Source organism: Zeugodacus cucurbitae, chromosome 3 (assembly GCF_028554725.1).
Source record: "Zeugodacus cucurbitae isolate PBARC_wt_2022May chromosome 3, idZeuCucr1.2, whole genome shotgun sequence".
NCBI lineage: Eukaryota > Metazoa > Arthropoda > Insecta > Diptera > Tephritidae > Zeugodacus > Zeugodacus cucurbitae.
In genome coordinates, this window is record NC_071668.1 from 38133596 (window position 1) to 38159075 (window position 25480).

General features: G+C 42.3%; 1 protein-coding gene across 1 annotated transcript; it reads right to left on the bottom strand.

The window, feature by feature from the left end:
• Positions 1-22075: 22075 nt before the first annotated feature.
• On the bottom strand, positions 22076-23993 carry LOC105220119 (uncharacterized). Its single transcript, XM_011196535.3, has 2 exons — positions 23854-23993; positions 22076-23353 (listed from the first exon to the last, which is right to left on the bottom strand). Exon 2 carries the CDS (start codon positions 23288-23290, stop codon positions 22853-22855), a length of 438 nt encoding a protein of 145 aa, XP_011194837.2. The 5' UTR covers positions 23291-23353; positions 23854-23993; the 3' UTR covers positions 22076-22852.
• Positions 23994-25480: the final 1487 nt, after the last annotated feature.

Here is a 25480-nt window from a genome sequence, read left to right on the forward strand (position 1 = left end):
CTGCTTCTAAAACTTTGCGGCCTGAATAAATTTTCTATACAAGTTTTGCTTCTATAGAGCTAGCAATACTATGTATGTATGTGATTGGCGTTGCAACCGTTTAGCCGGTTATAGCCGGCTCGGCTTCCTCCGGCGGGTACTGCATCGAACACTTTCAGGGCTGGAGTGTTTTCGTCCATTCGGACAACATGACCTAGCCAGCGTAGCCGCTGTCTTTTTATTCGCTGAACTATGTCAATGTTGTCGTATAACTCGTACAGCTCATCGTTCCATCGTCTGCGGTATTCGCCGTTGCCAATGCTCTGAGGACCATAAATCTTGCGCAAAATTTTCCTCTCGAAAACTCCTAGTGTCGTCTCATCTGATGTTGACATCGTCCAAGCTTCTGCACCGTAGAGCAGGACGGGAATGATAAGCGACTTGTAGAGCTTGATTTTGGTTCGTCGAGAGAGGACTTTACTGTTCAATTGCCTACTCAGTCCAAAGTAGCACCTGTTGGCAAGAGTTATTCTGCTCTGGATTTCGAGGCTGACATTGATCGTGTTGTTGATGCTGGTTCCCAGGTATACGAAATTATCTACGACCTCGAAGTTATGACTGTCAACAGTGACGTGGGAGCCAAGACGCGAATGCGCCGACTGTTTGCTTGATGACAGGAGATATTTCGTCTTGTCCTCATTCACCTCCAGACTCATTCGCTTCGCCTCCTTATCCATGCGGGAAAAAGCAGAACAAACGGCGCGGTTGTTGCTTCCGATGATATCAATATCATCGGCGTACGCCAGGAGCTGTACACTCTTGTAGAAGATTGTACCTTCTCGGTTTAGCTCTTATAATTTTTTCCAGCATCAGTTTAAAGAAGTCGCAAGATAGTGAGTCACCTTGTCTAAAACCTCGTTTGGTATCGAACGGCTCGGAGAGGTCCTTTCCAATCATGACGGAGCTTTTGGTGTTACTCAGCGTCAATTTACACAGCCGTATTAGTTTTGCAGGGATGCCAAATTCAGACATCGCGGCGTAAAGGCAGCTCCTTTTCGTGCTGTCGAAAGCAGCTTTAAAGTCGACAAAGAGATGGTGTGTGTCGATCCTCTTTTCACGGGTCTTCTCCAAAATTTGGCGCATGGTGAATATCTGGTCAGTTGTCGATTTTCCAGGTCTAAAGCCACACTGATAAGATCCAATCAGTTTGTTGACGGTGGGCTTTAGTCTTTCACACAGTACGCTCGATAGAACCTTGTATGCGATATTTAGGAGGCTGATCCCATGGTAATTGGCGCAGATTGTGGGAGCAATACTATGCTTTGCATAAATTATAAGGCCCCGTTTATTTCGGTTACTTGTCTCAGTGCTGTGTAGTATATGTGGCCTATATTTTTCTTCACATCGCGAATATTCATCCTCAAAGAATTGCGGCTAGACGTGCCCGAAAGATTCTCTGTTTAATGAATGAAAGATGTTCCTGACATCCAAATTCAGAACGAAAATGAATTGCCTGATTTACCAATAATAAATGATATAAAGGAGTGGGTCAAAAGTCCATGGACACAAGATGATTAAGTTTTGTATTTTTAATTAGCATAATTAAGTATATATATATATTATTGTGAGTTCAAAATGTGACAACTTGTGACAAGGAGTTAAAAAGTCCTTAAATTCGTGTGACGTAATTTATGGATGGCCCCTTATATCGTTAATATGAGAGTGGAGACTCTGAACATTATGAAATAAAATTTGAAGTGCTGATACCCGAGAATTCATAAAATTGAAATTTGTGTGTTTGTGCTCAATTCCATCAGTTCTCTAAATACTGGATCTGACTCAGAAAATTGATTATATATGTATACGAGGGTTGCTATATATATTTCTGGCCTAATAATGAAAATAAGAATATTTATCAACGAAAATGGTTTTATTGCTTTTCAAAAAATTCTCCATCAAGATTTACACACTTTTGCATTCGCTCAAACCAATTGTCAAATTGTGCGGGATCCAACGAGAACAAACCTTTTTTACGGCCAGGTGTTCATGGAATATTTATCAACGAAAATGGTTTTATTGCTTTTCAAAATATTCTCCATCAAGATTTACACACTTTTGCATTCGCTCAAACCAATTGTCAAATTGTGCGGGATCCAACGAGAACAAACCTTTTTTACGGCCAGGTGTTCATGCAATATGCTGGTGGGAGAAATGTATTCTGGTGGGAGAAGTGTATGCTGGTGGGAGAAATGCATAGGCATGTCTCTATCTGAAGGTATGTTACATGACGGTCTTGCATTCTCAGTTCACGTACGGCATCGATGTTTTCTGGCACAACGGCTGTTTTTGGACGACCTTCACGGAATTCGTCTTTGAGCGAGCGTCGACCACGATTGAAATCGTTGTACCAGTTTTTCACAGTGCTAAAGGATGGTGCTTCATAGCCATTCAAAGATTTTAGTTCATCGATGCACTCTTGTCGCGATAATCCACGTCGAAAATGTTCACGAGTTAATTCCATTTTTTGGCCGAGAGGTATTTTTAATTCCCTGTAAATAAAACAATTCACGATTAAATGACAAAACGTTCTGAGTGATGTTATGCTAAAAAACTTTCCAATGGAAATGTCAGATTGCACCTGGCAACACCTAGTGTTGCCTAGGGCAGAAATATATATAGCAGCCCTCGTATATTTGGCGTAGAAACCGCTTTAAGCGATTATAACTGAATCCACCAGAGCGCGCCACTCGTTCGTCCTTTTTGCTTTTTGGCGCCAATTGGAAACACCAAGTGGAGCCAGCTCACTTTGCGCTTCGTCTTTCCACCATTATGCTATCTTCTTCTTCTTCTTGACTGGCGTAGACACCGCTTACGCGGTTATAGCCGAGTCCAAAACAGCGCGCCACGTATCCCTCCTTTGTTTTTTTATTCGCTGGACTATGTCTATGTCGTCGAATAACACATACAGCTCATCGTTCCATCGTCTGCGGTATTCGCCGTTGCCAATTCTTAAGGGACCATAAATCTTCCGCAAAACCTTTCTCTCGAAAACTCCTATAGCCGTCTCATCGGATGTTGACATCGTCCACGCTTCTGCACCGTAAAGTAGGACGGGAATGATGAGAGACTTGTAGAGTTTGGTTTTTGTTCGTCGAGAGAGGACTTTACTTTTCAATTGCCTACTTAGTCCATAGTAGCACCTGTTGGCAAGAGTGATTCTGCGTTGGATTTCCAGGCTGACATTGTTAATGCTGGTTCCCAGGTAGACGAAATTATCTACAACTTCAAAGTTATGACTGTCAACAGTGACGTGGGAGCCAAGACGCGAATGCGCTGACTGTTTGTTTGACGACAGGAGATATTTCGTCTTGTCCTCGTTCACCACCAGACCCATACGCTTCGCTTCCTTATCCAGTCTGGAGAAAGCAGAACTAACGGCGCGGGTGTTGTTTCCAATGATATCGATATCATCGGCGTACGCCAGTAGCTGTACACTCTTATAGAAGATTGTACCTTATCTGTTTAGCTCTGCAGCTCGTATTATTTTCTCCAGCATCAGGTTAAAGAAATCACACGATAGTGAGTCACCTTGTCTGAAACCTCGTCTGGTATCGAACGGCTCGGAGAGGTCCTTCCCGATCCTGACGGAGCTTTTGGTGTTGCTCAACGTCAGCTTACACAGCCTTTTTAGTTTTGCGGGGATACCAAATTCAGACATCGCGGCATAAAGGCAGCTCCTTTTCGTGCTGTCGAAAGCAGCTTTAAAGTCGACAAAGAGATGGTGTGTGTCGATCCTATTTTCACGGGACTTCTCCAAAATTTGGCGCATGGTGAATATCTGGTCCGTTGTTGATTTTCCAGGTCTAAAGCCACACTGATAAGGTCCAATCAGTTTGTTGACGGTGGGCTTTAGTCTTTCACACAATACGCTCGACAGAACCTTATACGCGATGTTGAGGAGGCTTATCCCACGGTAATTGGCGCAAATTGTGGGGTCTCCCTTTTTGTGTATTGGGCAGAGTACACTGAGATTCCAATCGTCAGGCATGCTTTCTTCCGACCATATTCTGCAAAGAAGCTGATGCAAGCACCTTATCAGCTCTTCGCCGCCGTATTTGAATAGCTCGGCCGGTAATCCATCGGCACCCGCCGCCTTATTGTTCTTCAAACGGGTAATTGCTATTCGAATTTCTTCACGGTCGGGCAATGGAACATCTGCTCCATCGTCGTCGATTGGGGAATCGGGCTCGCCATCTCCTGGTGTTGTACTTTCACTGCCATTCAGCAGGCTGGAGAAGTGTTCCCTCCACAAACTCAGTATACTCTGGTCATCAATAACTAGATCACCTCTGGGGGTCCTACAGGAGTGTGCTCCGGTCTTGAAACCGTCAGTTAGTCGCCGGATCTTTTCGTAAAATTTTCGAGCATTACCCCTATCGGCCAGCTTGTCAAGCTCTTCATACTCACGCATTTCGGCCTCTTTCTTTTTTTGTCTGCAAATGCGTCTCGCTTCCCTCTTCAGCTCTCGGTATCTTTCCCATCCCGCTCGTGTTGCGGCCTATCGCAACATTGAGAGGTAGGCAGTCTGTTTTCTCTCCACTGCGAGACGACAATCCTCATCATACCAGCTGTTTTTTTTGACTTTTCCGAAAACCAATGGTTTCGGTTGCAGCTGTACGTAAGGAGTTTGATATGCCGTCCCACAGCTCCCTTATACCGAGATGCTGATGAGTGCTCTCAGAGAGCAGGAGTGCAAGTCGAGTAGAAAATCGTTCGGCTGTCGGTTGTGATTGCAGCTTCTCGATGTCGAACCTTCCTTGTGTTTGTTGACGTGTACGCTTTTCTACACAGAGGCGGGTGCGTATCTTAGCTGCTACAAGATAGTGGTCCGAGTCGATGTTGGGACCACGAAGCGTACGCACATCAAAAACACTGGAGACATGTCGTCCATCTATCACAACATGATCGATCTGGTTGCGAGTGTTTCGATCCGGGGACAGCCAAGTAGCTTGATGGATTTTCTTATGCTGGAATCTAGTACTAAAGACGATCATATTTCGGGCCCCGGCGAAGTCGATCAGCCTCAGACCGTTTGGTGATGTTTCGTCATGGAGGCTGAATTTTCCGACTGTTGTGCCAAAGACACCTTCTTTACACACCCTAGCGTTGAAATCGCCAAGCACGATTTTGACATCGTGGCGGGGGCAGCGCTCATAGGTACGTTCTAGGCGCTCATAGAAGGTATCTTTGATCACTTCGTCCTTCTCTTCCGTCGGGGCGTGGGCGCAAATCAGCGATATGTTGAAGAACCTCGCTTTGATGCGGATTGTGGCTAGACGTTCATCCACCGGAGTGAATGCCAGGACTCGACGACGGAGTCTCTCTCCCATGCCCTTATTCGTAGTCCTTTAAACGTTTGCAGTGGTCGTCATCAAAATTGGGGTCTCTCATCCGAGGCTGTTTTTTCTTTTTCATTGGGGGTGTTTTTATGTGGTGGGTCCCAAACCCTACGCACAACCGCATAGGCGGGTTTCGCCTTCTCACTTTAGCTCGCCTCCAAACGGATGTCTGTTGGCTACCCAGAGGATACTTGGTCTAAGGCCGGAAGTCGTGAGCTGCTTGAGCCACATGTAAAAGAATCGTTCCTGGCCACTCCCAAGTGAATGACAGTCAGAAACTTTCCTCACTTACGTGAACTTCTACATATGACTCCATCCATCCAACTGTTACAACGTAACAGTGGAACAAATTAAAAAAAAATATTCAACCAAAACTCTATCCCATAATCCTTAATAACGAAAAATATATAAAAGATTTTTGGAAACTGAATAATTATAAAAATTCATCGAGCGAACATCGAACAATATCCGTGAATTATGTAAAAGATTTTTGGAAATTGAATAATAATAAAAATTTACCACGCGAACAAAATTCCATAAAATATGTAAAAGATTTTTGCAATTTATTTATTTAACTTTATTTATATTATATAATACACAATGTGACCCACATATCGTCATTAATATTGTATAAAGTCCATTGAAAGTTGGAAACCATAATATTAGATTAGAAGCACCGAGGTCCTCGTGTTCGATATATGGGGCCTTAAAAACCTGTTGTCCGATTTCGGCGATTTTTAGAATGGGGGTGCCACACTATAAACATAGTATTTGTGCAAAGTCCTGCACCAATATCTTCACTAGTGCTTACTTTATATATTGTAAAGTAAACGATACAGATCGTCTTCAAAGTTCTGGTATATAGGAAGTAGGCGTGGTTGTGAAGTGATTGGCCTATTTTCACAACATATCATTGGGATGTAAGAAAACTATTACAAACCCAGTTTTATTGAAATCGCTCGAGTAGTTCCTGAGATATGGGCTTTGACCCATAAGTGGGCGACGCCACGCCCATTTTCCATTTTGTAAAAAAATCTGAGTGCAGCTTCTATATGCCACTTCTTATGTGAAATTTAGTATTTCTGACGTTTTTCGTTAGTGAGTTAACCCACTTTTAGTAATTTTCAACCTAACCATTGTGGGAGGTGGGTGTGGTTATTATCCGATTTCTTTCATTTTTGCACTGTATTAAGAAGTGGCTAAAAATCGACTGCAGAAAGTTTGGTTTATATAGCTCTATAACTAAAACTAAATCTAAGCATTGAAAATTGTATCTTATCAATTGTGTCACTCATTAATTTTTTTAATGCTAAGCATACCTTTAAATAATGTAAGAATTTTATTTAAGAACTTTAACTTGTAAACAAAGAAAATGTGCAATGAAGACATTGTTCGCGTTCGTTCGTGTTCTTTCGGCGCATTAGTGAAAGGAACAACTTTGTCAGATCAAAACGACTGTGTACAAACTGCACATAATATAAATAATTGCGAAAGCAAATTCAACTGCGTTTATTGTCTAAAAAGACACCACTCAAAGTTGCATTTCAACAAACCTCTTATGACACCCCAAAATAGTGCTTACATTAACACAAAAAGAACCACGGCAACTCCCGAAACACAAAACCCCGAAATTGGTCAAGAGACACCATGTTGCTCAAAGGCATTACTACCCACAGCAGTCGTCTCCATCGAATACCGAGGAGAACTGTTCAAACTTAGGGCCTTAGTAGACTAAGGATTACAACGATCCTTCATAGCGTCTAAGGCACAAAATAAACTGAAACTGCCAACGAAACAAAAAAAAATTTAAATTACGGGAATGGGTGGAAGAGTTATACAGAACTCTAATAAAATCTGCCCCATTACCCTAATTTCTCCCCAAGCGGATAAACGCATTCTAGCAGAAGCTATAGTCTTACCACAACTCACAAACATGCTTCCTAGCTACCAAATAAAGAGCAAGCATTTGGATAAGGTTTCACATCTGAATGTAGCAGATCCCAACTGCAACTTATAGCTCAAAATACTATATTCGGTTGGATACTAAGTGGACCAGTTACCGAAACATTTAACACCTTGACAACTGAAGTTGTGGAAATATCCAATAAATACTTTAATACACAGTTAAGGAAATTTTGGGAGTTAGAAGAACTCCCTCCCATATCGATTACAAAACTAGAAGATCAGTATTGTGAAGACTTTTACAAAGCCACAACCACTTGATAAGAAAATGGTCGGTACGTCGTACGACTACCAAGAAAACAACAATTTCCTGACACACTCGCCTTAGGTCACTCCTGCACCTCTGCCATACAGCAGTTTCTAAGCATGGAAAAAAACCTACTTAGAAGAGGTGAGCTCAAACAAGAATATGATGGGGTCTTAGAAAAATACCTCCATTTAGATCACGTGGAGGAAATAAACCCATGCGAAAAAATCACAACAGGCAGTATTACTCATTATGCTTGCCACATCACGCAGTAGTAAAGCCTGACAAAAAAACTACAAAAGTTAGAGTTGTTTTCAATGCCTCAAGAGCCACTAGCTCGGGGAATTCCCTCGATGACCCGGGACCCACTCCAACAAGATTTAATGCTCCTCATATTAAATTGGCGTATATACAAATACGTATTCAATGGGGACGTCGGAAAAATGTATCGACAAATAGTCACCTTATGTATGGATGATCAAGATTTTCAGCGAATTATTTTCCGAAAATCTCCCAATAGTATACTACTCGACTTTAAATTAAAAACAGTTACCTTTGGTGTAAAAAGTGCCCCATACTTAGCCATTCGTACACTTCACGAATGGGCAGAAGACACAAAGTCAGAATTTCATCTGGCAATAAAAGTGTTAAAAACACAAACATATGTGGACGATATCCTGTCTGGAAGCCACAGCCTTCTACAGGCATACAAGTCCTTATATATATATTTGGCGTAGGAACCGCTTTAAGCGATTATAGCCGAATCCACCAGAGCGCGCCACTCATTCCTTCTTTTTGCTTTTTGGCGCCAACTGGAAACACCAAGTGAAGCCAGGTCACTTTGCACTTGGTCTTTCCACCGGAGTGGAGGTCGTCCTCTTCCGCGGCTTCCTCCAGCGGGTACTGCATCGAATACTTTCAGAGCTGGAGTGTTTTCTTCCATCCGTATAACATGACCTAGCCAGCGTAGCCGCTGTCTTTTTATTCGCTGAACTATGTCAATGTCGTCGTATAAATCGTACAGCTCATCGTTCCATCGTCTGGGGTATTCGCCGTTGCCAATGTTTAGAGGACCATAAATCTTGCGCAAAACCTTTCTCTCGAAAACCCCAAGAGTCGTCTCATCGGATGTTGTCATCGTCCACGCTTCAGCGCCATACATCAGGACGGGAATAATGAGCGACTTATAGAGTTTGATTTTGGTTCGTCGAGAGAGGACTTTACTTTTCAATTGCCTACTCAGTCCAAAGTAGCACCTGTTGGCAAGAGTTATTCTGCGTTGGATTTCAAGGCTGACATTGTTGGTGTTGTTAATGCTGGTTCCCAGATAAACGAAATTATCTACAACTTCAAAGTTATGACTGTCAACAGTGACGTGGGAGCCAAGACGCGAGTGCGCTGACTGTTTGTTTGATGACAGGAGATATTTCGTCTTGTCCTCATTCACCACCAAACCCATACGCTTCGCTTCTTTATCTAGTCTGAAAAACGCAGAACAAACGGCGCGGTTGTTGCTTCCGATGATATCAATATCATCGGCATACGCCAGTAGCTGTACACTCTTGTAGAAGATTGTACCCTCTCTATTTAGTTCTGCAGCTCGTATTATTTTTTCCAGCAATAGATTGAAGAAGTCGCACGATAGAGAGTCACCCTGTCTGAAGCCTCGTTTGGTATCGAACGGCTCGGAGAGGTCCTTCCCGATCCTGACGGAGCTTTTGGTGTTGCTCAACGTCAGCTTACATAGCCGTATTAGTTTTGCAGGGATACCAAATTCAGACATCGCGGCATAAAGGCAGCTCTTTTTCGTGCTATCGAAGGCAGCTTTAAAATCGATAAAAAGATGGTGAGTATCGATTCTTCTCTCTCGGGTCTTTTCCAAGATTTGGCGCATGGTGAATATCTGGTCCATTGTGGGTTTTCCAGGTCTAAAGCCACACTGATAAGGTCCAATCAGTTCGTTGACGGTGGGCTTTAGTCTTTCACACAATACGCTCGACAAAACCTTATATGCGATATTGAGGAGACTTATACCACGGTAGTTGGCGCAGATTGTGGGGTCTCCCTTCTTATGGATTGGGCAGAGCACACTAAGATTCCAATCGTCAGGCATGCTTTCTTCCGACCATATTCTACAAAGAAGCTGATGCATGCACCTTATCAGTTCTTCGCCGCCGTATTTGAATAGCTCGGCCGGTAATCCATCGGCCCCCGCCGCTTTGTTGTTCTTCAAGCGGGTAATTGCTATTCGAATTTCTTCATGGTCGGGTAATGGAACATCTATTCCATCGTCATCGATTGGGGAATCGGGTTCGCCATCTCCTGGTGTTGTACTTTCACTGCCATTGAGCAGGTCGGAGAAGTGTTCCCTCCATAATCCCAGTGTGCTCTGGACATCCGTTACCAGATTACCTTCTCGGTCCCTACATGATAATGCTCCGGTCTTGAAACCATCTGTTAATCGCCTCATCTTTTCATAAAATTTTCGAGCATTACCCATGTCGGCCAGCTTTTCAAGCTTTTCATACTCACGCATTTCGGCCTCTTCCTTTTTACGTCTGCAAATGCGTCTCGCTTCCCTCTTCAGTTCTCGATATCTATCCCACCCCGAACGTGTTGTGGTCGATCGCAGTCTGTTTTCTCTCCACTGCGGAACGACAATTCTCATCGTACCAACTGGTTTTTTGGCGTTGCCGGAGACCAATTGTTTCGACTGCAGCAGTATGCAATGAGTTTTAGATGCCGTTAAACAGCTCCCTTATATCGAGATGCTGATGAGTGCTCTCAGAGAGCAGGAGTGCAAGTCGAGTAGAAAATCGTTCGGCTGTCGGTTGTGATTGCAGCTTTTCGACGTCGAACCTTCCTTGTGTTTGTTGACGGGCGTTCTTTGCTGCACAGAGGCGAGTGCGTATGGTTTGGTCCTCGGAGCGTACGCACGTCTAAAACACTGGAGACATGTCTTCCGTCTATCACAACGTGATCGATTTGATTGCGCGTGTTTCGATCAGGGGACAGCCACGTTGCTTGATGAATTTTTTTATGCTGGAATCTGGTACTACAGACAACCATATTTCGAGCCCCAGCGAAGTCGATCAGCCTCAGGCCGTTTGGCGATGTTTCGTCATGGAGGCTGAATTTTCCGATTGTTGTGCCAAAGACACCTTCTTTACCCACCCTGGCGTTAAAATCGCCAAGCACGATTTTGACATCGTGGCGGAGGCAGCGCTCATAGGTGCGTTCTTGGCGCTCATAGAAAGCATCTTTGGTCACATCGTCCTTCTCTTCCGTTGGGGCGTGGGCGCAAATCAGCGATATGTTGAAGAACCTCGCTTTGATGCGGATTGTGGCAAGACGTTCATCCACCGGGGTGAATGCCAGAACCCGACGACGTAGTCTCTCTCCCACCACAAATCCAACACCGAATTTGCGCTCCTTTATATGGCCGCTGTAGTAGATGTCACAAGGACCCACCTTCTTCCGTCCTTGTCCCGTCCATCGCACTTCTTGGATGGCGGTGATGTCAGCCTTGAGTTGTATGAGGACATCAACCAGCTGGGCAGAGGCACCTTCCCAATTAAGAGTCCGGACATTCCAGGTGCATGCCCTCAAATCATGATCCTTAGTACGTTTGCAGGGGTCGTCATCAAAAGGGGGGTTTCTCATCCGAGGCTCGGTGTTTGTTTTCATTGGGGAGATTTTTTTTATGTGGTGGGTCCCATGCCCTACGCACAACCGCACAAGCGGGCTTCGCCTTCTCACTTTAGCTCGCCTCCAAACGGATGTCTGTTAGCTACCCAGGGGATACTTGGTCTAAAACCGGAAGTCGTGAGCTGCTTGAGTCATATGCAAAAGAATCGTTCCTGGCCACTCCCAAGTGAATGGCAATCAGAAACTTTCCTCACTTGCGTGAACTTCTACATATGAGTCCTTATCGCAAGTAATAAGTGCCCTCAGCACCGCAGGGTTCCCCTTAAAAAAGATTACAGCTAATCACCCAAATATATTAAAAAGTATACCAAAAGGCAATTTGTGGGATACTAATTTCCTCATATTCGAGAAGGAAAGTACAACAAAAACACTAAGCTTCCAATGGAATGCGATATCTGACCAGTTTTCAAACACTACAGAGTCAATTTCCGCATTGTGTGTGATTGGCGTTGCAACCGTTTAGCCGGTTATAGCCGAATCGACTATAGTGCGCCACCTCTCTCTCTCCTTCGCAGTTCGGCGCCAGTTGGAGATCCCAAGTGTAACCAGGTCGCTCTCCACCTGGTCCCTCCACCGGAGTGGAGGTCGTCCTCTTCCGCGGCTTCTTCCAGCGGGTACTGCATCGAACACTTTCAGGGCTGGAGTGTTTTCGTCCATTCGGACAATATGACCTAGCCAGCGTAGCCGCTGTCTTTTTATTCGCTGAACTATGTCAATGTCGTCGTATAACCCGTACAGCTCATCGTTCCATCGTCTGCGGTATTCGCCGTTGCCAATGTTCTGAGGACCATAAATCTTGCGCAAAATTTTCCTCACGAAAACTCCTAGTGTCGTCTCATCTGATGTTGACATCGTCCAAGCTTCTGCACCGTAAAGCAGGACGGGAATGATAAGCGACTTGTAGAGCTTGATTTTGGTTCGTCGAGAGAGGACTTTACTGTTCAATTGCCTACTCAGTCCAAAGTAGCACCTGTTGGCAAGTGTTATTCTGCGCTGGATTTCGAGGCTGACATTGTTCGTGTTGTTGATGCTGGTTCCCAGGTATACGAAATTATCTACGACCTCGAAGTTATGACTGTCAACAGTGACGTGGGAGCCAAGACGCGAATGCGCCGACTGTTTGCTTGATGACAGGAGATATTTCGTCTTGTACTCATTCACCTCCAGACCCATTCGCTTCGCCTCCTTATCCATGCGGGAAAAAGCAGAACAAACGGCGCGGTTGTTGCTTCCGATGATATCAATATCATCGGCGTACGTCAGGAGCTGTACACTCTTGTAGAAGATTGTACCTTCTCGGTTTAGCTCTGCAGCTTTTATAATTTTTTCCAGCATCAGGTTAAAGAAGTCGCACGATAGTGAGTCACCTTGTCTGAAACCTCGTTTGGTATCGAACGGCTCGGAGAGGTCCTTCCCTATCCTGACGGAGTTTTTGGTGTTGCTCAACGTCAGCTTACACAGCCGTATTAGTTTTGTGGGATACCAAATTCAGACATCGCGGTGTAAAGGCAGCTCCTTTTCGTGCTGTCGAAAGCAGCTTTAAAATCGACAAAAAGGTGGTGTGTGTCGATCCTCTTTTCACGGGTCAGTTGTCGATTTTCCAGGTCTAAAGCCACACTGATAATCCCATTATGCCCTGGACATCGGTTACCAGATTACCATCTTGGTCTCTACATGAGGATGCTCCGGTCTTGAAACCTTCGTTAAGTCGCTTCATTTTTTCATAAAATTTTCGAGCATTCCCTCTGTCTGCTAGCTTCTCAAGCTCTTCGTACTCACGCATTTCGCCCTCTTTCTTTTTTTGTCTGCAAATGCGTCTCGCTTCCCTCTTCAGCTCTCGGTATCTTTCCCATCCCGCACGTGTTGTGGTCGTTTGCAACGTTGCGAGGTAGGCAGTCTGTTTTCTCTCCGCTGCGAGACGGCACTCCTCATCGTACCAGCTTGTTTTTTGTCGTTGCCGAAAACCAATTTTTTCGGCTGCAGCGGTACGCAGTGAGTGTGAGAGTTCCCTTATACCGAGATGCTGATGAGTGCTCTCAGAGAGCAGGAGTGCAAGTCGATTAGAATCGTTCGGCTGTCTGTTGCGATTGCAGCTTTTCGACGTCGAACCTTCCTTGTGTTTGTTGACGGGCATTCTTTGCTGCACAGAGGCGGGTGCGGGTCCTCGGTCTAAAACCGGAAGTCGTGAGCTGCTTGAACCATGTGGAGAAGAATCGTTTCTGGCCACTCCCAAGTGAATGACAATCAAAAACTTTCCTCACTTGTGTGAACTTTTACACATGATCCCATCCTCCGCATTATCCGCCATAATAAAAATACAAATTTTATCCTCTGTGGCAAAACTTTTCGACCCCGCAGGATGGCTTTCGCCAATTGATACAAAGCCAAAATCCTGATTACTGATACAAATGATACAAGCCAAAATCCTGATTCAAGAATTGTGGCTAGACGGAACCGACATTTAAACTTGGCGATAAATAAATTAAATCTCTTGTCCGATTATGAAATAGTTCTAGCTTGGTTAGACAAAATACCACATGCGTAGAAAACTAAGAGAACGTCTCAAATACTTGGCTTAGTAGGATCAGCCACTTAGCGACACGTAGCCAGTGCTGACAATCCTGCTGATCTAGGTACAAAAGGGTGCAAACCTCTGCATCTCGCCACCACCACCCTCTGTTGTAATGGCCCCCGATGATTAACAGAATCTCCCGATTCTTGGCCCCAATCACCTATGCACAACATAATTGCCGCAGAAGGTCGAAAAATCGTCACTTATCATACAACGCTGGATGATAATGACATCATTGAACGATTCTCATCGTTTCCAAGGACACTCAGAGTAGTCGCCTATATGTTCAAACTCGTAGAACGGCTCAAACATAGAATTAAAGGAGCAATATACCCTCAATGGGGAACATAGACGCACTTTGACTTACAAAAAGCAAAGGTCGCTCTTATCGCATCGACTCAAATGCGCTACTTCACTCGCGAAATAACACTACTGAGAGAATCAAATCCCATTGATAAAAAAAGTCTCACCTGAAATTGTACAGATGTATGCTCCCCAAGGCATCCAATTGCAATTCATTCCCTCAAGCGTTCCACACATGGGAGGTTTATGTGAATCCGCTGTAAAAAGCTTTAAATCACACTTAAAAAAATAACTAGCAACCATAAATTCAGCTATGAAGAATTTGCAACATTACTAAAGGTGGCTGTAAACGGTGAGAGTAATTCTTATGAGAATGTATAATTTGCCTCATCCTCATCGTGTACACAGCGTTGAGAACGCATTCTCATTCTCAACATAGACGCATTCTCATTCACAATGAGACCAATTACGTCGGTCGTGTAAATAGAGCGGGAGAGAATATGCAAACACTCTCACGACTCGATTTTATTCTCATTTGCAGCAAGTGAGTATATTTTTTCTCACCGCGTGCTTTTTTGATATTTCATTTGTATTTCTTCATTATTGATGTGATAAAGCGTGTGCAATGGATTCAGCAAAAAATAAAGTAAAATTATGTGATATTGGTGTGAGTATTATTATAGAAATTTTTTATTTTCTTTGTCTAGTTTGTATTTATCATTGCTTTGGTATATATTTTGTTTATAGAAATGGAGTGAAGAAAAATACATCAAATTGTTCGAATTGCATGAAGAAAATCCTATGATGTGGAAAAGAAGTGATGCCCAGTATATGGATATAAATGCAAAATCACGTTTATATGAAGAAATGGGTAAACAATTAGACTGCACTGGTGAAGAAGCAAAGCTGAGGTTCCGAAGCATGAAGCAAATATACCAGAAAATTTATAAAAAACTTCCAAAAAGTGGTAGTGCAGGTGGCACTCAAAAAGAATGGAGATTTACAAAAAACCTTTCCTTTTTGTATAATGAAATGACAAAAGCCGGACCTATAGATAATTTGGTAAGAATTTATCGCTTTATTTTTATTATATTCTCTAAAGTCTAAACAAAATTATTTGATTCAATTAATTATTATATCCACAAATTCGGTATTGAAATGGAACTTCACCTGCTTGAGTAACAAAAAATTCTGTTATTTCCTTTTGAATCTCTTTTGCTTCATTTGTTGCGTTTTGTGTTTGAACTGGAGCTAGAGAAATTAGTTCTTCTGGTGATTCCAAACGCCAGTTACCAGGAATTAATACACCGTTTTCTTCTGCATCAGCATACGATGTTGGTGAATAAAGATTTTGTGTCCGTCTCATGCAAAAATTGTGTAAAACACATACAGCCGATACTATGCTTGTAATTTTTGTGGTGAAAAGTTCATTGTTGTTCTCAAACATCTGAATCTAGCTGACGCTATACCAAAAGCATTTTCAATAATGCGTCTAGCACGTGATAATCGATAGTTAAAAATTCTTTCTGGCATCATCGCATCATCAGCAACAATAACAAACGGAATTTCTTTTTCTATATTCAATAATGGGCGATTTGGTGGAATATTCAACTGATTGTTTTGCAACTTTTCGTAAAATTTACATTCATTAAAAACACCACCATTTGAACCAGAACCTTTAGCGCCAATAGTAACATAGGTGAAACAATAATTAGCATCAGCTAATGCCATCAAAACAATACTGCAATGACCCTTGTAATTATAATATTCACTTCCGCTTCTGTCAGGTTTTATTATATTTATATGCTTTCCATCCAAAGCACCCATACAATTCATAAAATTCCACTTCTCCCAAAAGCTATCAGCAATTTTATACCATTCTTCCACAGTTGAAGGGGTCTGTAAAAATCAAAATTTTTAATTTAATAATTATTATTTATTATTTCCAGGGTGATGATAACACTGAAAGAGTTGCAGAAAGTGAAACATTTACAGACGCTGATACACACTATTCTTCCACTTCTATTTCATCAGCTGAAAAACCAACAACATCTTTTTTAAATAAAAGAAAGAGGGAAGCAGCAACACTTCAAAGAGAACAAATATATCAAGGTTTTTTGGAGGAGCTAAATAAAAAAGATAAATATGATGAATATGGTGAAGGATTGGCATCTATATTGAGGCGAATTGGTAAAAAAGAAGCTTATGCTGAAGAATTGGAATTGAAGTGGCACGCTGAAGGTATTGAAAGTTTGAAATGTTTGTCTACCAGACTTGCCTCCCAAGAAAGAGAATGAGTATTAGTTTTTTCATTCATTCAATTTAATTTTAGTTTTAAGATTACCAAAGTGTTCACCCAAAGACAAATGTATTAAATAAATTTATGTTTTTATATTTACCTTCAAATAATCTTCTTTTAGTATGTTGTAAATAGCTTCACAAACGTCAGTGATTATTTTACCAATCGTACACGGCGCAATTTTAAAAACAATAGACAAGTTGTTGAAACTATCACCTATTTGGAAAAAAGCACATTCAACTCAGGTAAAATTGTTGATTAAATTCCTAGAAATAATTACCTGATGCTAAATAGAATAGAGTGACAGCTAGACGATTACGACTACTAATTGCTTTTCTCATATTTGTGCACTTTTTTCGTATCAAAGGTTCAATCTTTTGATGAATTTCTTCAAATTCAACTAAAGTGATTCTTACAAATTTTTTGTAAACTTCGTCACCTTCTGCTTCCAATTTCTTTATTAAATTTTCGTACACATTTTCACGGTCACGATCTAAATAAATTTCGCGACTCCAAATTCTTGTTTTTTTCCTATTTTCCTCCTCTTCTATTTCGTTTAGATATTTATTGAAACTTAAAAAACCCAAAAGCAATTTACGTCTTTTCGACATGTTCACTTGGCACACAAAACCACAGAGCTCGACAATATCACTCTTCTAGAATAAGCATTGCCATATGAATTCTCATGAGCTTTATCATCATCATGTAACTACATGTGAGAATGGGCAACAATACTCTCACTCAAATGACTCTCATTCTCCGTCTTTTCGTTCTCAGAGAGAGTGAGAATAGCTATTCGTGTATATAGCCTTGAGAATTCTCACACCAATCTAATCGCATTCTCACAAGAATTACTCTCACCGTTTACAGCCACCTTAACTAAAATTTAGGCCGTTCTCAATTCACGGCTTCTCACTGCACCTTCTTCCGTCCTTGTCCCGTCCATCGCACTTCTTGGACGGCGGTGATGTCAGCCTTGAGTTGTATGAGGACATCAACCAGCTGGGCAGAGGCACCTTCCCAATTAAGAGTCCGGACATTCCAGGTGCATGCCCTCAAATCATGATCCTTAGTACGTTTGCAGGGGTCGTCATCAAAAGGGGGGTTTCTCATCCGAGGCTCGGTGTTTGTTTTCATTGGGGAGATTTTTTTTATGTGGTGGGTCCCAAGCCCTACGCACAACCGCACAAGCGGGCTTCGCCTTCTCACTTTAGCTCGCCTCCAAACGGATGTCTGTTAGCTACCCAGGGGATACTTGGTCTAAAACCGGAAGTCGTGAGCTGCTTGAGTCATATGCAAAAGAATCGTTCCTGGCCACTCCCAAGTGAATGGCAATCAGAAACTTTCCTCACTTGCGTGAACTTCTACATATGAGTCCTTATCGCAAGTAATAAGTGCCCTCAGCACCGCAGGGTTCCCCTTAAAAAAGATTACAGCTAATCACCCAAATATATTAAAAAGTATACCAAAAGGCAATTTGTGGGATACTAATTTCTTCATATTCGAGAAGGAAAGTACAACAAAAACACTAAGCTTCCAATGGAATGCGATATCTGACCAGTTTTCAAACACTACAGAGTCAATTTCCGCATTGTGTGTGATTGGCGTTGCAACCGTTTAGCCGGTTATAGCCGAATCGACGATAGTGCGCCACCTCTCTCTCTCCTTCGCAGTTCGGCGCCAGTTGGAGATCCCAAGTGTAACCAGGTCGCTCTCCACCTGGTCCCTCCACCGGAGTGGAGGTCGTCCTCTTCCGCGGCTTCTTCCAGCGGGTACTGCATCGAGCACTTTCAGGGCTGGAGTGTTTTCGTCCATTCGGACAACATGACCTAGCCAGCGTAGCCGCTGTCTTTTTATTCGCTGAACTATGTCAATGTCGTCGTACAACACGTACAGCTCATCGTTCCATCGTCTGCGGTATTCGCCGTTGCCAATGTTCTGAGGACCATAAATCTTGCGCAAAATTTTCCTCACGAAAACTCCTAGTGTCGTCTCATCTGATGTTGACATCGTCCAAGCTTCTGGGAATGATAAGCGACTTGTAGAGCTTGATTTTGGTTCGTCAAGAGAGGACTTTACTGTTCAATTGCCTACTCAGTCCAAAGTAGCACCTGTTGGCAAGAGTTATTCTGCGCTGGATTTCGAGGCTGACATTGTTCGTGTTGTTGATGCTGGTTCCCAGTTATACGAAATTATCTACGACCTCGAAGTTATGACTGTCAACAGTGACGTGGGAGCCAAGACGCGAATACGCCGACTGTTTGCTTGATGACAGGAGATATTTCGTCTTGTACTCATTCACCTCCAGACCCATTCGCTTCGCCTCCTTATCCATGCGGGAAAAAGCAGAACAAACGGCGCGGTTGTTGCTTCCGATGATATCAATATCATCGGCGTACGTCAGGAGCTGTACACTCTTGTAGAAGATTGTACCTTCTCGGTTTAGCTCTGCAGCTTTTATAATTTTTTCCAGCATCAGGTTAAAGAAGTCGCGCGATAGTGAGTCACCTTGTCTGAAACCTCGTTTGGTATCGAACGGCTCGGAGAGGTCCTTCCCGATCCTGACGGAGCTTTTGGTGTTGCTCAACGTCAGCTTACACAGCCGTATTAGTTTTGCGGGGATACCAAATTCAGACATCGCGGCGTAAAGGCAGCTCCTTTTCGTGCTGTCGAAAGCAGCTTTAAAATCGACAAAAAGGTGGTGTGTGTCGATCCTCTTTTCACGGGTCTTCTCCAAAATTTGGCGCATGGTGAATATCTGGTCAGTTGTCGATTTTCCAGGTCTAAAGCCACACTGATAATCCCAGTATGCCCTGGACATCGGTTACCAGATTACCATCTTGGTCTCTACATGAGGATGCTCCGGTCTTGAAACCTTCGTTAAGTCGCTTCATTTTTTCATAAAATTTTCGAGCATTCCCTCTGTCTGCCAGCTTCTCAAGCTCTTCGTACTCACGCATTTCGGCCTCTTTCTTTTTTTGTCTGCAAATGCTTCTCGCTTCCCTCTTCAGCTCTCGGTATCTTTCCCATCCCGCACGTGTTGTGGTCGTTTGCAACGTTGCGAGGTAGGCAGTCTGTTTTCTCTCCGCTGCGAGACGGCACTCCTCATCGTACCAGCTTGTTTTTTGTCGTTGCCGAAAACCAATTGTTTCGGCTGCAGCGGTACGCAGTGAGTGTGAGATGCCGTTCCACAGTTCCCTTATACCGAGATGCTGATGAGTGCTCTCAGAGAGCAGGAGTGCAAGTCGATTAGAATCGTTCGGCTGTCTGTTGCGATTGCAGCTTTTCGACGTCGAACCTTCCTTGTGTTTGTTGACGGGCATTCTTTGCTGCACAGAGGCGGGTGCGTATCTTCGCTGCGACCAGATAATGGTCCGAGTCTATATTAGGTCCTCGGAGCGTACGCACGTCTAAAACACAGGAGACATGTCTTCCGTCTATCACAACGTGATCGATTTGGTTCCGCGTGTTTCGATCAGGAGACAGCCAAGTAGCTTGATGTATTTTCTTATGCTGGAATCTGGTACTACAGACGACCATATTTTGGACCCCAGCGAAGTCGATCAGAATCAGGCCATTTGGCAATGTTTCGTCATGGAGGCTGAATTTTCCGACTGTTGTGCCAAAGACACCTTCTTTACCCACCCTGGCGTTAAAATCGCCAAGCACGACTTTTACATCGTGGCGGGGGCAGCGCTCATAGGTGCGTTCTAGGCGCTCATAGAAAGCATCTTTGGTCACATCGTCCTTCTCTTCCGTTGGGGCGTGGACGCAAATCAGCGATAGGTTGAAGAACCTCGCTTTGATGCGGATTGTGGCAAGACGTTCATCCACCGGGGTGAATGCCAGGACTCTGCGACGGAGTCTCTCTCCCACCACAAATCCAACACCAAATTTGCGCTCCTTTATATGGCCGCTGTAGTAGATGTCACTAGGACCCACCTTCTTCCGTCCTTGTCCCGTCCATCGCACTTCTTGGATGGCGGTGATGTCAGCCTTGAGTCGTATGAGGACATCAACCAGCTGGGCAGAGGCACCTTCCCAATTAAGGGTCCAGACATTCCAGGTGCATGCCCTTATATCATTATCCTTAAAACGTTTGCAGGGGTCGTCATCAAAAGGGGGGTGTCTCATCCGAGGCTGTCGTAGATTTTTCATTGGTACTTCGTTTTTATGAGGTGGGTCCCAAGCCCTACGCACAACCGCATAAGCGGGCTTCGCCTTCTCACTTTAGCTCGCCTTCAAACGGATGTCTGTTGGCTACCCAGAGGATACTCGGTCTAAAACCGGAAGTCGTGAGCTGCTTGAACCATGTGGAGAAGAATCGTTTCTGGCCACTCCCAAGTGAATGACAATCAAAAACTTTCCTCACTTGTGTGAACTTTTACACATGATCCCATCCTCCGCATTATCCGCCATAATAAAAATACAAATTTTATCCCCTGTGGCAAAACTTTTCGACCCCGCAGGATGGCTTTCGCCAATTAATACAAAGCCAAAATCCTGATTACTGATACAAATGATACGAGCCAAAATCCTGATTCAAGAATTGTGGCTAGACGGAACCGACATTTAAACTTGGCGATAAATAAATTAAATCTCTTGTCCGATTATGAAATAGTTCTAGCTTGGTTAGACAAAATACCACATGCGTAGAAAATTAACAGAACGTCTCAAATACTTGGCTTAGTAGGATCAGCCACTTAGCGACACGTAGCCAGTGCTGACAATCCTGCTGATCTAGGTACAAGAGGGTGCAAACCTCTGCATCTCGCCACAACCACCCTCTGTTGTAATGGCCCCGATGATTAACAGAATCTCCCGATTCTTGGCCCCAATCACCTATGCACAACATAATTGCCGCAGAAGGTCGAAAAATCGTCACTTATCATACAACACTGGATGATAATGACATCATTGAACGATTCTCATCGTTTCCAAGGACACTCAGAGTAGTCGCCTATATGTTCAAACTCGTAGAACGGCTCAAACATAGAATTAAAGGAGCAATATACCCTCAATGGGGAACATAGACGCACTTTGACTTACAAAAAGCAAAGGTCGCTCTTATCGCATCGACTCAAATGCGCTACTTCACTCGCGAAATAACACTACTGAGAGAATCAAATCCCATTGATAAAAAAAGTCTCACCTGAAATTGTACAGAAGTATGCTCCCCAAGGCATCCAATTGCAATTCATTCCCTCAAGCGCTCCACACATGGGAGGTTTATGTGAATCCGCTGTAAAAAGCTTTAAATCACACTTAAAAAAATAACTAGCAACCATAAATTCAGCTATGAAGAATTTGCAACATTACTAAAGGTGGCTGTAAACGGTGAGAGTAATTCTTATGAGAATGTATAATTTGCCTCATCCTCATCGTGCACACAGCGTTGAGAACGCATTCTCATTCTCAACATAGACGCATTCTCATTCACAATGAGACCAATTACGTCGGTCGTGTAAATAGAGCGGGAGAGAATATGCAAACACTCTCACGACTCGATTTTATTCTCATTTGCAGCAAGTGAGTATATTTTTTCTCACCGCGTGCTTTTTTGATATTTCATTTGTATTTCTTCATTATTGATGTGATAAAGCGTGTGCGATGGATTCAGCAAAAAATAAAGTAAAATTATGTGATATTGGTGTGAGTATTATTATAGAAATTTTTTATTTTCTTTGTCTAGTTTGTATTTATCATTGCTTTGGTATATATTTTGTTTATAGAAATGGAGTGAAGAAAAATACATCAAATTGTTCGAATTGCATGAAGAAAATCCTATGATGTGGAAAAGAAGTGATGCCCAGTATATGGATATAAATGCAAAATCACGTTTATATGAAGAAATGGGTAAACAATTAGACTGCACTGGTGAAGAAGCAAAGCTGAGGTTCCGAAGCATGAAGCAAATATACCAGAAAATTTATAAAAAACTTCCAAAAAGTGGTAGTGCAGGTGGCACTCAAAAAGAATGGAGATTTACAAAAAACCTTTCCTTTTTGTATAATGAAATGACAAAAGCCGGACCTATAGATAATTTGGTAAGAATTTATCGCTTTATTTTTATTATATTCTCTAAAGTCTAAACAAAATTATTTGATTCAATTAATTATTATATCCACAAATTCGGTATTGAAATGGAACTTCACCTGCTTGAGTAACAAAAAATTCTGTTATTTCCTTTTGAATCTCTTTTGCTTCATTTGTTGCGTTTTGTGTTTGAACTGGAGCTAGAGAAATTAGTTCTTCTGGTGATTCCAAACGCCAGTTACCAGGAATTAATACACCGTTTTCTTCTGCATCAGCATACGATGTTGGTGAATAAAGATTTTGTGTCCGTCTCATGCAAAAATTGTGTAAAACACATACAGCCGATACTATGCTTGTAATTTTTGTGGTGAAAAGTTCATTGTTGTTCTCAAACATCTGAATCTAGCTGACGCTATACCAAAAGCATTTTCAATAATGCGTCTAGCACGTGATAATCGATAGTTAAAAATTCTTTCTGGCATCATCGCATCATCAGCAACAATAACAAACGGAATTTCTTTTTCTATATTCAATAATGGGCGATTTGGTGGAATATTCAACTGATTGTTTTGCAACTTTTCGTAAAATTTACATTCATTAAAAACACCACCATTTGAACCAGAACCTTTAGCGCCAATAGTAACATAGGTGAAACAATAATTAGCATCAGCTAATGCCATCAAAACAATACTGCAATGACCCTTGTAATTATAATATTCACTTCCGCTTCTGTCAGGTTTTATTATATTTATATGCTTTCCATCCAAAGCACCCATACAATTCATAAAATTCCACTTCTCCCAAAAGCTATCAGCAATTTTATACCATTCTTCCACAGTTGAAGGGGTCTGTAAAAATCAAAATTTTTAATTTAATAATTATTATTTATTATTTCCAGGGTGATGATAACACTGAAAGAGTTGCAGAAAGTGAAACATTTACAGACGCTGATACACACTATTCTTCCACTTCTATTTCATCAGCTGAAAAACCAACAACATCTTTTTTAAATAAAAGAAAGAGGGAAGCAGCAACACTTCAAAGAGAACAAATATATCAAGGTTTTTTGGAGGAGCTAAATAAAAAAGATAAATATGATGAATATGGTGAAGGATTGGCATCTATATTGAGGCGAATTGGTAAAAAAGAAGCTTATGCTGAAGAATTGGAATTGAAGTGGCACGCTGAAGGTATTGAAAGTTTGAAATGTTTGTCTACCAGACTTGCCTCCCAAGAAAGAGAATGAGTATTAGTTTTTTCATTCATTCAATTTAATTTTAGTTTTAAGATTACCAAAGTGTTCACCCAAAGACAAATGTATTAAATAAATTTATGTTTTTATATTTACCTTCAAATAATCTTCTTTTAGTATGTTGTAAATAGCTTCACAAACGTCAGTGATTATTTTACCAATCGTACACGGCGCAATTTTAAAAACAATAGACAAGTTGTTGAAACTATCACCTATTTGGAAAAAAGCACATTCAACTCAGGTAAAATTGTTGATTAAATTCCTAGAAATAATTACCTGATGCTAAATAGAATAGAGTGACAGCTAGACGATTACGACTACTAATTGCTTTTCTCATATTTGTGCACACTTTTCGTATCAAAGGTTCAATCTTTTGATGAATATCTTCAAATTCAACTAAAGTGATTCTTACAAATTTTTTGTAAACTTCGTCACCTTCTGCTTCCAATTTCTTTATTAAATTTTCGTACACATTTTCACGGTCACGATCTAAATAAATTTCGCGACTCCAAATTCTTGTTTTTTTCCTATTTTCCTCCTCTTCTATTTCGTTTAAATATTTATTGAAACTTAAAAAACCCAAAAGCAATTTACGTCTTTTCGACATGTTCACTTGGCACACAAAACCACAGAGCTCGACAATATCACTCTTCTAGAATAAGCATTGCCATATGAATTCTCATGAGCTTTATCATCATCATGTAACTACATGTGAGAATGGGCAACAATACTCTCACTCAAATGACTCTCATTCTCCGTCTTTTCGTTCTCAGAGAGAGTGAGAATAGCTATTCGTGTATATAGGCTTGAGAATTCTCACACCAATCTAATCGCATTCTCACAAGAATTACTCTCACCGTTTACAGCCACCTTAACTAAAATTTAAGCCGTTCTCAATTCACGGCTTCTCACTGCACTCTCGCAAGATCCCTCCGATTTCACAGCCCTAACTCCAGGGCATTTTCTTAAAGGAGCACCCATCTTGGCCAAACCTGAGCCAAGCGTGGCGTCGCTATCCTTACTAAATAGATGGGAAAGAATTAAAATTATCCATCACAATTTCAGCTTTCAAAAGAAGATTATATAAAGGACCTCCACAAGAGGTACCGCTGGAAAACACCACAGTAGGCACCAAAGCTTGGAGACTGTGTCCTTATTCATGATGACTGGCTACCTCCTACGGAATGGCGACTTGGTCGCATAAAGAAACTTTATTACGGCTCCGACGGTCATATACGCGTAGTCGATCTCCGTACGCGAGCCGGAATACTAACCAGACCACTTGTTAAGCTTCATTTTTTACCAACCGCTGATAATACCGAAACGTAAACCATCCGATCGAATTTATATACCTACCAAAGAACCGATAAAGAACCGTAAACAAGAAAACCCAAAAAAACCCAAAACCAGCCTACCTAAGGACGACTAAATGACGATACACTCTAGCTACCCCACGTGGCGCAATGTTCAGATAAATCTATAATCATTAAATTGTATCTAATGTAATTGTTGGTGCGTGGTGCCTAGGTGCGTGGTATGTTTGCGATCGCATCATCCGTTGCTGCACCGCATCACCAAATCCGTCGTCCGGCGACAACATGCCCAACGCAGTCGCAGTGCACGTCGATCAACAACTCCATAATCCCGGCGATCATCACCACGACGCCGCCTGGTGCGATCTAATTCTCGCCGTTCAACCGGCCTCAGCAACGTTGTTGCCACG

Coding starts and splice junctions, on each gene's coding strand:
- LOC105220119 (XM_011196535.3), bottom strand. CDS start 23,290: ATGAATTGTATGGGTGCTTTGGATGGAAAGCATATAAATATAATAAAA.